Raw genomic sequence first — 15838 nt, 5'->3', positions numbered from 1 at the left:
TGCCCCTGACATGTCTCCTGCCTTTTTTGATGTTTTTTGCCACCTACACATTTTTCTCTGCGATGTTGTAGAATAGAGCTTTACAGTTTAGACCTGGATGTGCCAGGACACCCGCCACCTGTAAAACACAAATAGCACCTCTAAAATGCTGTTGACTCTGGAGTTGTGGATGTTTTTACTCAACTTTGTACATTTTCTGGTGAGCCAATAGCTAAGTTTACATCTCAAGATGGTCATACTGAAGTAATTAAGGTGGATGTTCAAGATCAGTAACAGAAGCTGCAGTTTCTAGATTAATCTAAATTGGCTGATAATCTTTCATCATTATTAGAAATAATAATTTACAGTTTCTGAATTTTCCCTTAGCAGGATTTCCACTTTGAAATGCTTTAAGATTACCTGGGTCAATAAAACAGTAAATGTTCCTCTGTATGTAAGTGAGTATTTAATAATTCAGATAAAGCTATACTCATGTCATAATCGCATGTTTTGTACATACACGTGTTAACCAAGCCAGTACTATTGTTATGTAGTTCTCTCAATACTTATGCTTCCATTTCCTATTCCTTCTTAAGCATACACTTTCCTTATATCCAACCATTCAGTCCTGTTAAATATATACTTTTTAAGTGCCAGCAAACAGTTAAACTGACTAGCAAAAGTGCTTGTTGGTTTAAGCTATTTCCTTCTTCAGTGGGCGGGAAGGGGGGGGGGGGGGGAGAGAGAGAACGAATGTGACCTACTTTCATTTTCCGGCTATTACCGCTTTAGCTGCAATCTTTTAAAAAGATGTTATAAAAATAATTCTACAGACTGTTTTGCCAACAAGCACTTGGAGAAGCATTTTTGCCTGTTCTTGTCCCTGTGAATACTGTCCCGGAATTTTCAGTAGCTTGTAAGTAACTCTTATTTTACTTCTTGTTTTAACCCATTAGTGCCCAACTTTCCTATATGGAATTTTATTATGGGAACATTGGGCACTAATGGGTTAACTAAAGATGTACAGAACAGTCCAGCATTGATGCATGGAAACCAGGAAACAGAGAATGAAGTAAGCATATGTATATTGTTAAGGAATTTAGCGGATTAGCCTCATGGCTCAGTGGGAGCATTAGTGCCGTTCAGGGCAGGATTAAGGCACAGGCAAATTAGGCATGTGCCTAGGGACTAAAAGCTTAGAAGGGGCTCTCTCAGATGTGTAAATCAACAGCTTCCAAGGCATATTTTTGCCCTGCTAAAGTCAGCTGCTGTCAGAAAGAAGAGTAAGGTGAAGGACCAGTACCATTGCTACTGCAGAGGTCTGTATCTTTTGCACTCCAATTGGCAGGAGAAGTCAGCAATACTTCTTACCTGCTGCTTTCACCTCTCCTGGGTTTCTTTTGCAGTCTGAACCATGTTTTGTGGGAGTTAAGCATGTATAAGCTCACATGTATTTATGGCATGTACAGTGGAACAGCCATTGTAAAAAAACAAAAACAAAACAAAACCAAGTATGAAATTGTGCATGCTTCCTGCATATATATGATAAAGATGATAAAGATACAAGAGAATTATTAAGTGGATTTTGGTACAAAATTGTAAAAGAATTAAGATTGTTTCTCTCAAGTGGAACAATTGGAGTTGTAACAGCTGTTCCTTATGGATTTTGATGAATGAGAGAAAAATCTTCTTAAGTCAAGAATTTGTTGGATACAACTCCTGGATGTTTATCAGTTGATATGATGACAGTTGACAATATGGACTAAGAAGAGATTTTCATTAGAAGTATGAACATTGCTTCTTGTGACAACGATCGTAGAATATATAGTCATGAAATATTTTTTGTTAATGATATTAAATGTTTTGTATTAGTTTTATTTATTTATTTATGACATTTATATCCCACAATATTCCCACCCATGGGATGATGTGAGTAAATGGGCATGTATGAAATGTTTGAGTGAGAATGCAATGAGTGTGGAAGAGTGTTAGTCTGTATGTTTTTTAAATAAGTGGTGAACAACATTGTGATTTATTAAATATACTATTTGAATAAAGATTTATAATTATATAATACGGTTGTTTATATGTAGCACCTCTTTTAAAATTGCTGCTTATACATAAATGTAAATGCCTTTTTACTTTTACATTTCTGTAAAATCTCCTCCATAACCATATTGGTTCTTAAAATTATATGAAATATTCATTATTCCTTCTCATCTGGGGCCATATTGCCCTAACGAATGGGTGTTATCCCCTCCTACCAGCTGATGGAGGTAGAGAAAAACTGATCTCTTCCAGTGAACTCACTAGTATAATCTGCCGGTGCTCAATAAAAAACTCCAGTATTTTCTCTACCTCTGGCAGATGGTAGGTTGTTCAGGCTGGTGCTCCTGGTCCTAAAAAAGAGGATTGTGACATTTCTTGAACTACATGGAATGCGAGACCCGAGGTGGCGTTGGTTCACTAGTGACAGGTTGTGTCAGATGACTCTGACTGTCTTCTTCAACTGGGTGACCAAACAGTTGGATGTGGGAGGGGCGCTTGATGTAGTGTACTTGGATTTCAGCAAAGTCTTTGACACGGTTCCGCACAGGCGACTGATAAATAAACTGAGTGCCCTCGGTGCGGGACCTAGAGTAACTGATTGGGTAAAAAATTGGTTGAATGGTAGGAGACAGAGAGTGGTGGTAAATGGAGCTTGCTCTGAAGAAAAGGAGGTCATCAGTGGAGTACTGCAGGGATCGGTCATAGGGCCATCTCTTTTTAATGTCTTTGTGAGCGATATTGCGGCTGTCTGGTAAGGTTTGTCTCTTTGCGGATGATACTAAACTCTGCAACAGGGTGGACACCCTGGAGGGTGTGAGTGACATGAGGAAGGACCTAGCGAAGCTCGAGGAATGGACCGATATTTGGCAACTAAGGTTTAATCCCCAAAAATGCAAGGTCATGCACTTGGATTGCAAAAATCCGAGGGAACGGTAAGTATAGGGGGTGTAGTGCTTCAGTGTGCGAAGGAAGAGCGGGACTTGGGGGTGATTGTGTCTGACGACCTTAAAGCTTTCAAACAGGTTGAAAAAGCGACGGCCAAAGCCAGAAGGATGATTTGGGTGCATAAAGAGAGGCATGACCAGCAGGAAAAAGGAGGTGATAGTGTCTTTGTATAAGTCTCTGGTGAGGCCTCATTTGGAGTACTGCGTGCAGTTCTGGAGACCGCACCTTTGGAAAGATATAAACAGGATGGAGTCGGTCCAGAGGGCGTCTACGAAATTAGTAAGCGGTCTTGAATGCAAAAGTGATAGGGACAGGCTGTTTCTGGTTGGTAGATCTATGAGGTCTGTCATGTATCCTGGGACTACGCCGTAGATAATTTTGTGGACCAAAGCGCAGATTTTGAAGATGATCCGTTCTTTGATTGGGAGTCATTGCAGCTTTTGTTGAAGGGGTTTAGCACTTTCAAATCATGTTTTACCATATATCAGTCTGGCTGCTGTGTTTTGGGCGATCTGGAGTTTTTTTGCGAGTTGTTCTTTACGTCCCGCATAGATTCCGTTGCAGTAATCTACATGGCTTAGGACCATTGATTGTATTAGGTTTCGAAAAGTTTCCCTCAGGAAGAAAGGTTTTATTCGTTTGAGTTTCCACATTGAATAGAACATTTTCTTTATTACTGTGTTTTTTTTTATTCGTTTGAGTTTCCACATTGAATAGAACATTTTCTTTATTACAGTGTTTACTTGGCTCTCGAGAGTAAGGTTGCGGTCGATTGTCACGCTGAGTATTTTTAGGCTGTCTGAGGTAGGGAGGGTGTGTCCTGAGGTGTTTATGGTTGTGGGTTTGTACTTGTTATGTTGAGATGAGAGGATGAGGCAGTGCGTTTTTCCAGTGTTCAGTTTCAATTGGAATGAGTTTGCCCAAGAGTCCATGATGTTCAGGCCACCATTGATTTCATTGGTTATTTCTGTCAAGGCATGTCTGAAGGGAATGTAGATTGTAACATCATCTGCATAGATGAACGGGTTGAGGCCTCAATTGGATAAGGACTTTGCCAGTGGGATCATCATTATATTGAAGAGTATTGGTGATAATGGTGATCCTTGAGGTACTCCACAGGCTGCTTTCCACGGTGGTGATATGTTTGAATTTGATTTTACTTGGTATGTTCTGGTGGTTAGAAAGCCCTTGATCCAATTAAGTACATTTCCATCAATCCCGAAGTGACCAAGGAGTCTTAGTAGTATACTGTGGTTTACTATGTCGAATGCGCTCGACATGTCGAATTGGAGGAGAAGTATGCTTTTACCTGTGGCTATTTCCTGCTTGAATTTGGCCAGGACAGTGACTAGGACAGTTTCAGTACTATGGTGGGAGCAGAATCCTGATTGTGAGTCGAGTAATATTGAGAACTTGTCCATGTATTACGTAAGCTGTTTGGTCACCAAGCTCTCCATCAATTTTACTACTACAGGGATGGACGCAACTGGGCAGTAGTTGGTGAGATCGTTTGTGTTTTTCTTAGTGTCTTTTGGTATTGGGGTAAGTAGGATGTCACCATATTCCTCGGGGAAGAAATCTTGTTGTAGCATGAAGTTTAGGTGGGATGTGAGGTCTTCTATGAAGCACCCGGGGGCGGATTTAAGTAGATGACTGGGACATATGTCCAGTTTGCAGTGGGTATTGGTGAACCTATGAGTCGCTTGTGTAACTGATTCAGTGGTGAGTAGATTAAATGTTGACCAGATGCGGTCAGCTGGGTATCCACCCGAGATTAGGTCCAGGTCGTCGAAGAAGTTTTCAATGTCGGTGTTGTGATGAGGAAGAGTGCTGCGTAATTTGGTTTTTTTTTTTGTTAAAGTAGGCAGCCAGTTTGTCTGCAGGTGGGATGTCTGTGTTGGTTGTGGTGACAGGGGTGGTGTCTAATAACTTATTTACAAGTTGAAATAGTTTCTTCAGATCTTTGTTATCCGGTCCTAATTTAGTTTTGTAATAGGACCTTTTGGTTTGTCTTATTGCATATTTGTATTTTCTGTGTATTTGTTTCCATGCATTGAGTGTATGTTCATCTTTTATTTTTTTCCATGCTCATTCAAATTTTCTGGATTGTGTTTTGATTTTTTTTAATTCGTCATTGAACCATGGTATCGAGTTTTGTCTTCTTGATATTCTTGTCTTTATGGGTGCTATTTCATTTAGGACGCTTCTGCATCTATCCTCCCATTGATTGAGATAATGTATGGAGTCAGTTTGTGTTGTCCATCCATTGTCATATATCTGTTGCCAGAATGCTTGTGGATCTATTTGCCCTCTCGTAGTGTAAGTTGTTTGTTCTGGTGTACGATTTAATCCCTTCTTTCGCCAATTTAGGGATAGGTTCAGTTTGTAGTGGTCGGTCCAAGGTGTTTCTGACCATTTTATGTCTGTTATTAATAGGCTATGATCTGTGGACAGTTTGTGTGATAAGAGGTCCAGTGTATGTCCCTTGATGTGGGTAGCTTGCATGTGAGGCCATTTGAGATCCCAGGACAGTAGGAAGTCTTTGCATTCGTGTGCATTGGCGGAGTTGGTGTCTTCTAGGTGAAGGTTTATGTTGCCTAGTATTAGTGTATTGGAGTTGTTTACACAAGTGTTTGAGATGAAGTCCGTGAAGATAGGTTGGCTTTCTTTCCAGTTACCGGGCGGACTCTAAAACAGGACGCAGTTCAGTTGATCGATCAGGGATTCGTTTTGGATTCTGAATGAAACAATTTCTAGTTGGGGGTGTTATGGACTCTGCAATGGTTTCGATAGTGAATTGTGCTCGGTAGATTAGTGCTATGCCTCCACCTCTCTTTTCCAATCTGGTCCAGTGAGTGATTCTGTAAACTTGAGGGCATAGTTCAAGGATTATGGGGTCCTTTTGATTGTGGATCCAAGTTTCATTGATGAAGATAAGATCGAGGTTTTCTGAGTTAATCCAGTCTGTTATTGTTGTTGTTTTGTTAACTACGGACCTAGCATTAATGTAGCCCACTTGGATATTTTGGTATGGGGCTGCTAGGTTTGATGTGTGGATTTTTGTTAGTTGTCGTTCGTTGGATGGTGTGTGTTTGTTGTGATCTTTCCTTCCGTTTGGTGGTATTGACCGTATTTAGATAATCTTCCTTTAATTTGGTGGGTATCAGTTTGGTGAAGTATGGAGTGTTTGATCACGACACGACAGGTGGGTTGAAGCCCAACTTCATTCTATGGAGGAAGTAACTTCAGTGCAATTAAATAATCAACAGCTTTTTAGCTGCAGTGGGCTGTGGTGTGTATGTGTGTGATGGCAAAGAATGCTGATATAATGAAGTATTGCTAAACCACATTTGTTTGCTTAGCTTATCAATAAGAGTAGAAGGTTATTATTTATTTATTTGTTACATTTGTACCCCACATTTTCCCACCTATTTGCAGGCTCAATGTGGCTTACATGGTACCAGAGAGGTGTTGATAGACTCTGGAGTAAAACAAATACAAATAATGGTTAAGTTGAGGTAGGAAGGGTAGGGACCACATGAAGGAACATGTGGTGGGACCATAAAGAGGATAGCAAGAACAGATGAGATTGTTTGGTGATCAGTACGGACTATGGTGTTATAGTGTCGCGGAGTTCAGGTATTTAAGTTGGATCGGTGGGGTAAGCCTATTATTAATTATTATTAGTTATTTATCTGCTATAATTATTGATTAACTTTAGAGGCAGACCGAAACTGCTTTTTTTTCAGTTTTGACCTAAACCGAAACTGCCACTGAAACAGTCTGAAAGCTTTTGGCTGAAACCAAAACTGAAAATTTAAGTTTAGTTGTGTGACTGTGAGCCAGTGCAGTCTGCATCTCCCTGCTAAACCCAGAGTATCCAAGCCAGAACATAATTTAAATAATGAAAGAACACATTTCCAACCCAAATAGCCTCCACAGCTAATGAAACTAAAAGCCATGGTACTTTTACAATGGCTGACTTTAGCCACATTTGGAGTGACAGCAGATGTCATAACTCCATAGGAAGGCTAATGCCTAAGGAGCTTATTATCCTAAATTTAGTCTTAAATTCCTGCTAAAATAGTGTATCAAAAGCATTTATTTGGAGCACTCTAATTTTCTTAAACTATTGTGCATGATCTTAACTTCATTATTTGTAATCACAGTATAAAAAAGAAAAAAAAAATACAGAGTACCCCCCTTCCCCCAGGATTACCTTACAATCTCTGGTGGTCTAGTGGTGTAAGTCAGGGCAAAAGTGATGCCAAGTTTCCATGTTTATTGAAAGCTTCTACCCAGCCACCAAATTAATGTCTGGATGGTTTACATTCTAAGTGTGAACAGGGAGGGGTTGAGAGAGCTGAATTACTGACTGTGAGGGGAAGAGGGGACAAAGTACAATATTTGATAAGAAGGCTGAATGGGAAAGCACAAAAGGTCCAGGTCAGCAACCACTGCCCTTATAAATGCAATGCTAGGCAGTGTTAGTTGTAGGCATCAGTGAAGAGGAAGACTTGAGGTCAGTTTTGAAGGAAAGATCCAGTCACAATAGCCATTTTTAGAGCAGGCGTGAATTGACAGGAGTAACTGGGGATTGCTCCTGCCCCAGCTACACTCCTTGACCACCAAGGATCCTAAGATAGGTTCAGGGGTTCCTATAGGTGGGGGGGGGGGGAGCACTTGGGTGGGGGCCTGGAAGGAGGAGCAACTTCTGCTCAGGGGAAGGGGGAGGGAGACATTAAAAACACGTGGTCACTTTTGGCCGAAACCGAAAACATGGCCAGAAATTAAAATAACCTTTTGGCCAAACCCAAAATCAGGCAGAAAAAGGATTTCGGGTCAGTTTCGGCACCAAAACCGGAACAAAAATTCAGTCAGCCTCTTTTTAAATTTAATTGAAGAATCAAGCAGTTGCTTGGCCTTGTTAGAATCTTTGTTTAATGTGACCATTGAGCTTCATTTCATGTTTTTCTAGTTCCTGAATTCTAAAGATGGCACAAGAATATCTGTTTATTCTTGAAGCTCTGGAAAGTCTGGGGGAGGATGAATTCAAACGCTTTAAATTCTGTTTACCGATCATTGGGCTTGAACATAACAGCCACATTCCCCTAGACAAGATTCAAGAGGCTGATCGTATCAGTACTGTGCAGCTCCTGAGAGAATTCTGTGGCAGAGAAGGTACAAATGTTGCAATCAAGACTTTGGAACAGAGTAATCTCAGAAATTCTGCGTTTGGACTCCAGCAAAAGATAGGTAAGCAAAACAATAAATGGTAAGTGTAGCATAATCTGGATTATTGCAGTACAATAAAAATTACTGTCCAGACTGCAAATAGAACAAAATGATGCTGTAGGGATTCTTTTTGGAAAAACATCAGAGAAAAAGCAACATCCTATTTAGAGAACTCCATTAGTTGCCTATAATCAATTGTGCTAATTTTAAAAACCTTGCACTTTCCTTTAAAGCTTTGTGTGGCAATGGTCCTCACTATTTAAAGGACCGTGTAATTTGGCCAATTATTGGCCTATAATTGCCAAAATTGGCCTCTATGGTCATTTCAGGGTATTTGATTAAGCATCCTGGGGGCAATTCTGTAACTTGATGTAATTGCCACAGAAGAGAGCGGTTAGCCCCAACTCTATAATGATATTTATGCAAGCCTAAGCCATTATAGAATACTAACGCAAAATCGTTTTGGCATGACAAAATTGAAACCTTCTGCTCAGTGTGCTGTTGTGGCTAAGAAAGCAAATAGAATGTTAGGTATTATTAGGAAAGGAATGAAAAACAAAAATGAGGGTGTTATAATGCCTTTGTATCGCTCTATGGTGTGACCACACCTCGAATATTTTGTTCAATTCTGGTCGCCGCATCTCAAAAAAGATATAGTGGAATTAGAAAAGGTGCAAAGAAGGGCGACGAAAATGATAAAGGGGATGGGATGACTTCCCTATGAGGAAAGGCTAAAGCGGCTATGGCTCTTCAGCTTGGAGAAAAGGCAGCTGAGGTCTATAAAATAATGAGTGGCGTTGAACAGGTAATGTGAAGCGTCTGTTTACTAGGACTAGGGGGCATGCAATGAAGCTACAGTGTAGTAAATTTAAAACGAATCAGAGAAAATATTTCTTCACTCAATGTGTAACTAAACTCTGGAATTCGTTGCCAGAGAATGTGGTAAAGGCGGTTAGCTTAGCGGAGTTTTAAAAAGGTTTGGATGGCTTCCTAAATGAAAAGTCCATAGACCATTATTAAATGGGCTTGGGGAAAATCCACTCTTTCTTGGATAAGCAGTATAAAATGTTTTGTACTTTTTTGGGATCTTGCCAGGTATTTGTGACCTGGATTGGCCACTGTTGGAAACAGGATGCTGGACTTCATGTACCTTCATGGACCTTTGGTCTTTTCCAGTATGGCAATACTTATGTACTTATGCACTTAAAATTTAGGTGCACCCACTTACGACAAGTCAATGGCTGGTGTAAGTTGGCATGTTTAAGTGCACCATGTAACCTGTGTGACTGATAGCATTCTGTAAGATGCACTTGTCCCTTGGCAACATGCCCTCAGCTCGCCCATGCTCCGGACATGTGTACACGCCCTCAAAGTTGCCCGTTATCCCCAGATTATGTATAGGATGCCCAACTTTGGGTGCGGATCCCAGAACCGTATGTAAACTATTTAGTCACTTAGGTGCTAACAATCAATTATTGGCATTAACAAGCACTTAATTGGCAGTAATTAGGAACAAACTACCTCAATCCCTTCGAAATCAATCATCTCTCCAATACTTCAAAACAGATCTTAAAACATTTCTCTTCTCTGATGCATATTCTTAACCTCCCTTTAGCAGTCCACGGAGGTAAGCAAGTCAGACCTGACAGTCCAGACAACATCCCTCCCCTTACTATTTCCCATTCTTCTATCCTGTTGAAATCATAGTTCTTCCCTTTTCTCTCTCCTCCATGCTTTACTACTTATCTCTCTGTTTTGTAACTTTTTAGGTTGTTAGCTTCTTAGACATGCTTTTGATGGGCGGGATAGTAAATACTGAATAAACTGGAAACTTATTTGCGGATCTGTCTAATGCCCTATATTCTATATATTATAAACAGGATGGAGTTGGTCCAGAGGGCAGCTAAGAAATTAGTAAGCGGTCTTGAATGCAAAAATTATAGGGACAGGCTTATAAACCTCAACATGTATACGCTGGGAGAGAGGAGACGTGATAGAAACGTTTAAATATCTCATGGGCATTTATGTACAGGAAGAGAGCCTTTTTCAAATGAAGGAGAGCTCTGGAATGAGGGGGCATATGACAAAGTTAAGAGGGAATAGGCTTAGGAGTAACCTAAGGAAGTATTATTTCACAGAAAGGGTGGTGGAGGCGTGGAATGGCCTCCCGGTGGAGGTGGTGGAGTCGAGGACTGTTCCAGAATTTAAAAAGGCATGGGATAAGCATGTGGGATCGCTTAGGAACAGGAAGAATTAGGGGTTACAGAGGATGGGCAGACTGGATGGGTCATATGGCCTTTATCTGCCGTCATGTTTCTATAACGTGCATGCCTAAATTTCATAGTGAGCAACTCAAGTGGGGTGTGGCCATAGGCGCCCGGTATAAGAGGCTTAGCCTCCCCAGCCACAAGTTCTCAACAAACAGCAGCAGGATCAGCATTTTTCATTCTCTGTCTGACCGTCTTTATTCTTCTACTCCTCCAGACCAGTCCTCTCTGTTCTTTGCAGCGCTGCCAGTGCCCCACGGTTTCTCCTCTTTTCCTCCCCCGCGTGATGTCACTTCAGGGCTCGGCTGCTGGCATGATTGAGTCCTGCTGAGTGCTCCCGCCTTAATCGCTACCACCAGTAGCGCGCTAGCACCGGTACTGCAGCGAATCGCGATCGTCGATTCCATTAGCACTCCACTGTATCTCGTCATCTACTTCAGCGCCTCAGCCAGTCAGCCTTCCCTACAGGGCTCCCGTCAATTGATGCAACTTCCTGTTCCTCAAAGGTGGGAAAGCGCGGGCGGGATCCATCACCAAGTAGGGAAGGCTGGCTAAGAAGAGTGGCTGTCTGAGAGGTGTTCCTTCCCAGAGTAGACGGGGGTCCACGACGGTACACCTACTCAAATTCGTAAATTGGGTCAGACCAATGGTCTATCTAGCCCAGTATCCTGTTTCCAACAGTGGCCAAGCCAGGTCACAAGTACCTGGCAGAAACCCAAATAGCAACATTTCATGCTACCAAACCCAAAGCAAGCAGTTGCTTCCCCATGTCTGTCTCAATAGCAGACTATGGACTTTTCCTCCAGAAACTTGTCCAAACCTTTTTTTAAACCCAGATACGCTAACTGCTGTTACTACATCTTCCGGCAAAGAGTTCCAGAGCTTAAATATTCGTTGAGTGGAAAAATATTTCCTCCTATTTGTTTTAAAAGTATTTCCATATAACTTCCTTGAGTGTCCCCTAGTCTTTGTCATTTTGGAATGAGTAAAAAATGGATTTACTTCTACTCGTTCTACACCACTCAGGATTTTGTAGACCTCAATCATATCTCCCTCATTCTTTTCTTTTCAAAGCTGAAGAGCCCTAACCTCATTAACCTTTCCTCATATGAGAGAGTTCTATCCCCTTTATCATGTTGGTCGCTCTTGTTTGAACCTTTTCTAATTCCACTGTATCTTTTTAGAGATATGGCGACCAGAATTGAATACAGTACTCAAGGTGAGGTCGCACGATGGAGTGATACAAAGCCATTATAGTATTTTCTGTGTTATTCACCATCCCTTTCCTAATAATTCCTAGCATCCTGTTTGCTTTTTGGCCACTGCCACACATTGAGCAGATGATTTCAGCATATTATCTACAACGACACCTAGATCTTTTTCTTGAGTGCTGACCCCCAAGGTGGACCCTAGCATCAGGTAACTATGATTCAGATTATTCTTGCCAATGTGCATCACCTTGCAGTTGTCCATATTAAGTTTCATCTACCATTTGGATGCCCAGTCTTCCAATTTCCTAAGGTCTTCCTGCAACGACATCTAGATATTTTTTCTTGGTTGCTGGACCCAATTATTGTGACTTTAATCCACGCTAACAAGCCTGTAAATATGTATCAGAAGATGCAAACCACCCCATGTTATGTCACTAGGTGAAAATAAAATCAAGGATTATTACAGAGTCTTTTGACTATGAAATTGTCACCTTGTGCAAAGGTTTCACTGGAGCTTTTCACTACTTAGTGTCACTCTGCCTGACTACAGAGACTTTTCAACAGATTACATGTCATCCAGCCTATTATCAACCTTGTAAGAGGTACACAAAGTCTTTTGATTTTTCTGTCTCACCTTGTCTGTAATCCACATCTACAAGGCTGCACAGGGATTCTCAATTATATAATCTTACCCTATTTATGCACAAACAGTATACCTAGAGGAGCATAATCGAACTGCGCCAGCTAAATAGATGGCCAGCTATCTATATAGGCGGCGCCGGGAAAGCGGTGGCAGAACCGTATTATCGAAAAAGATAGCTGGCTATCTTTTGTTTTGATAATACAGTTGGACCCGGCCAAATGTCAGCATTTGGCCCAGCTTTAGAGATGGCCGGGTTCGGTTTCCGGCCATAATGGAAACTGGGCCCGGCGATCTCAAACCTGGTCAAATGCAAGGCATTTGGTCATGGGAGGAGCTAGCATTTGTAGTGCACTGGCCCCCCTGACATGCCAGGACACCAACCGGGGCACCCTAGGGGGCACTGCAGTGGCCTTCAAAAATTGCTCCCAGGTGCATAGCTCCCATACCTTGGGTGCTGAGCCCCCCAAATCCCCCCCCAAAACCCACTCCCCACAACTCTACACCACTACCATAGCCCTTAGGGATGAAGGGGGCACCTACATGTGGGTACAGTGGGTTTTGAGGGGTTTTGGAGGGCTCAACATTTATCACCACAAGTGTAACAGGTAGGGGGGGATGGGCCTGGGTCCACCTGCCTGAAGTGCACTGCACCCACTAAATCCTGCTCCAGGGACTTGCATACTGCTGTCAAGGAGTTGGGTATGACATTTCAGGCTGGCATACAGGCTGGCATAATTTCTTTTAATTGTTTTAGGGTGGGAGGGGTTGGTGACCACTGGGGGAGTAAGGGGAGGTGATCCCCGATTCCCTCCGGTGGTCATCTGGTCAGTTGGGGCACTTTTTTGATACTTGGTCCTAAAAATAAATGGACCAAGTACAGCTGGTGAAATGCTCGCCCGAGCCGGCCATCTTTTTTCCATTATCGGGCGAAGCCAGCCATCTCGTAACCATGCCCCCGCCCCGCCCCTGTCCCACCCCCATCCCGCCTTGTGTACCCTGCCTTGAAGTTTGCCCGGTTCCGCGACGGAAAGCAGTTGGCGCCGGCCAAAATCGGCTTTCGATTATACCGATTTGGCCGGGTTCAGGAGATGGTCAGCCATCTCCTAATTTGTGTCGGAAGATGGCCGGAGATCTCTTTCGAAAATAAGCTGGCTAGTGTACAAAACAACAACAGCAAAATTAAAGTGTTTTGAATATCAGGGGATTGAGTATTGGCCTCCTATTTTATAAAGGGATATAAGTGCCTATATTGCTTTTATTAAATAGGCTTAAAATAGAGACCCTTTTTAGAACTTGGACATAGCTGCCATGTTATAATTTGGAAATAACATTTTCAATTTCTTTTCCAGCTTCTGAGCATAATCAAATTATTATACGAAAGATAAGAAAAGGTATGAAAACTCCAGATCTATTTAGAGCATGCTTACTAGTCTAATAAATTAAAACTTTGAATATTTATGTAGAGTTGTATTTCATTCTGCGTTTATGCCCAGCTAATGATCCCGATCCCCAACTGGACCTGAAATGTATAGAGTATTCAGAAAGTGTGAACTTTGGGGACTTCATGCCCTGTGTGTAATGTTATGGATAGAGCCAGAGGACAGCAAGGACGTCCACGTTTCGATTTGGACGTCCTTGCAAAACGTCCCGATCCAGTATTTTTGAAACAAGATGGACGTCTATCTTTCGTTTTGAAAATACTGTCAGGGACGTCCAAATCCTTCAATTTGATCGTTCTTAGAGATGGACGTCCCTAGACATGGATGTTTCTGATTTTTAGCTATTTTAGAAACCAAAGACGTCCATGTCAAAAACAACCAAATGCAAGCCATTTGGTCGTGGGAGGAGCCAGCATTTGTACTGTACTGGTCCCCCTGACATGCCAGGGCACCCTAGGGGGCACTGCAGTGGACTTCAGAAATTGCTCCCGGGAACATAGCTCCCTTACCTTGTGTGCTGAGCCCCCCAACCCCTCCCAAAACCCAATACCCACAACTGTACACCACTACCATAGCCCTTACAGGTGAAGGGGGGCACCTAGATGTGGGTTTCTGGTGGGTTTTGGAGGGCTCGCTGTTTCCTCCACAAATGTAACAGGTAGAGAAGAAGGTCATCTGGTCAGTTCGGGCACATTTTTGTGCCTTAGTCGTAATAAAAAGAGGTCCGGGTGAAAATGTCCAAGTGTTCGTCAGGGACGTCCTTCTTTTTTTCCATTATAGGTCAAGGACGTCCAAGTGTTAGGCATACCCAAGTCCCGCCTTCGCTACTCCTTTGACATGCTCCCTTGAACTTTGGCCGTCCCTGCGACTGAGTGCAGTTGGGCACGTCCAAAATCGGGTTTCGATTATACCAATTTGGACGTCCCTGGGAGAAGGACATCCATCTTCCGATTTATGTCAGAAGATGGACGTCCTCTTTCGAAAATGAGCCCAAAAGTATTCACTTCTGGATCTATTCAGTTCTATTTTTAAGACTAACTTGTGTGCATTTTATCTGGGAGAACACACACCAAAATGCCAGTTCCTGTTGCCAAACACATTGCAGAATTCAATAAAATTGTGACCTTTAAAGGCACAAGTAGTAGCACCTATTGGAGAGGCTGCATTAGTCTTTCTGTTTGTACACATAGAGGGGCATAATCAAATGGTGCTGGCCAAAGCGATGGTCGGCCATCTTCGGGGCCGGCTCCACAAAGGGGCGGAGCCAAGTGTATTTTCGAAATACACTTGGCGCCGGCAAATCACTCGCCAGGGTTAGATGAGATGGCCGACTCCGATTTTCAGCCATAATGGAAACCGGGGCTGGCCATCTTAAACCCGACGAAATGCAAGGCATTTGGTCGTGGGAGGAGCCAGCATTTGTAGTGCACAAGACCCCCTGACATGCCAGGACACCAACTGGTCACCCTAGGGGGCACTTCAAAAAAAATTAATAAAAAAACAAAAAAAAACAAACAAAAAAAACCCTTCCCTTGTGTGCTGAGCCCTCCAAATCCCCCCCAAAACCCACTCCCCACAACTCTACACCATTACCATAGCCCTAAGGGGTGAAGGGGGCACCTACATGTGGGTACAGTGGGTTTTGGGGGGTTGTGGAGGGCTCAACATTTATCACCACAAGTGTAACAGGTAGGGGGGGTGGGCCTCGGTCCACCTGCCTGAAGTGCACTGCACCCACTACAAACTGCTCCAGGGACCTGCATATTGCTGTCAGGGAGCTGGGTATGACATTTCAGGCTGGCATACAGGCTGGCAAAAAATGTCTTACTTTTTTTTGTGTGTGTGGGAGGGGGTTGGTGACCACTGGGGGAGTAAGGGGAGGTGATCCCCGCTTCCTTCCGGTGGTCATCTGGTCAGTTGGGGCACTTTTTCCAGACTTGGACCTAAAAAAAAGGGTCCAAATAAAGCGGACCAAATTCTCGTGACGGCCGGCTTTCTTTTTTCCATTATCGGGTGAAGCTGGCCATCTCAACGCCCGCCCCTGTCCCGCCTTCTCTACCATGCTGACAC

General features: G+C 42.7%; 1 protein-coding gene across 2 annotated transcripts in view; it reads left to right on the top strand.

The window, feature by feature from the left end:
- The first annotated feature begins 766 nt into the window (after positions 1-766).
- LOC115474052 (NACHT, LRR and PYD domains-containing protein 3-like) overlaps positions 767-15838 on the top strand; it is a 66591-nt gene continuing 51519 nt past the window's right edge. The window contains exons 1-3 of one of the 2 annotated variants that reach the window (XM_030209349.1): positions 767-895; positions 7952-8229; positions 13679-13720. In XM_030209349.1, the coding sequence (XP_030065209.1) occupies positions 7968-8229; positions 13679-13720 (304 nt within the window). In that variant the 5' untranslated portion in view covers positions 767-895; positions 7952-7967. The remainder of the gene's footprint in view (positions 896-7951; positions 8230-13678; positions 13721-15838) is intronic. The other variant, XM_030209350.1, reaches the window with a different exon arrangement.

The sequence above is a fragment of the Microcaecilia unicolor genome, chromosome 7 (assembly GCF_901765095.1).
Source record: "Microcaecilia unicolor chromosome 7, aMicUni1.1, whole genome shotgun sequence".
In the NCBI taxonomy this organism is placed as follows: Eukaryota; Metazoa; Chordata; class Amphibia; order Gymnophiona; family Siphonopidae; genus Microcaecilia; species Microcaecilia unicolor.
Note: the sequence above shows the minus strand (reverse complement) of the source record. Positions and strands in the feature narration are given on the sequence as shown.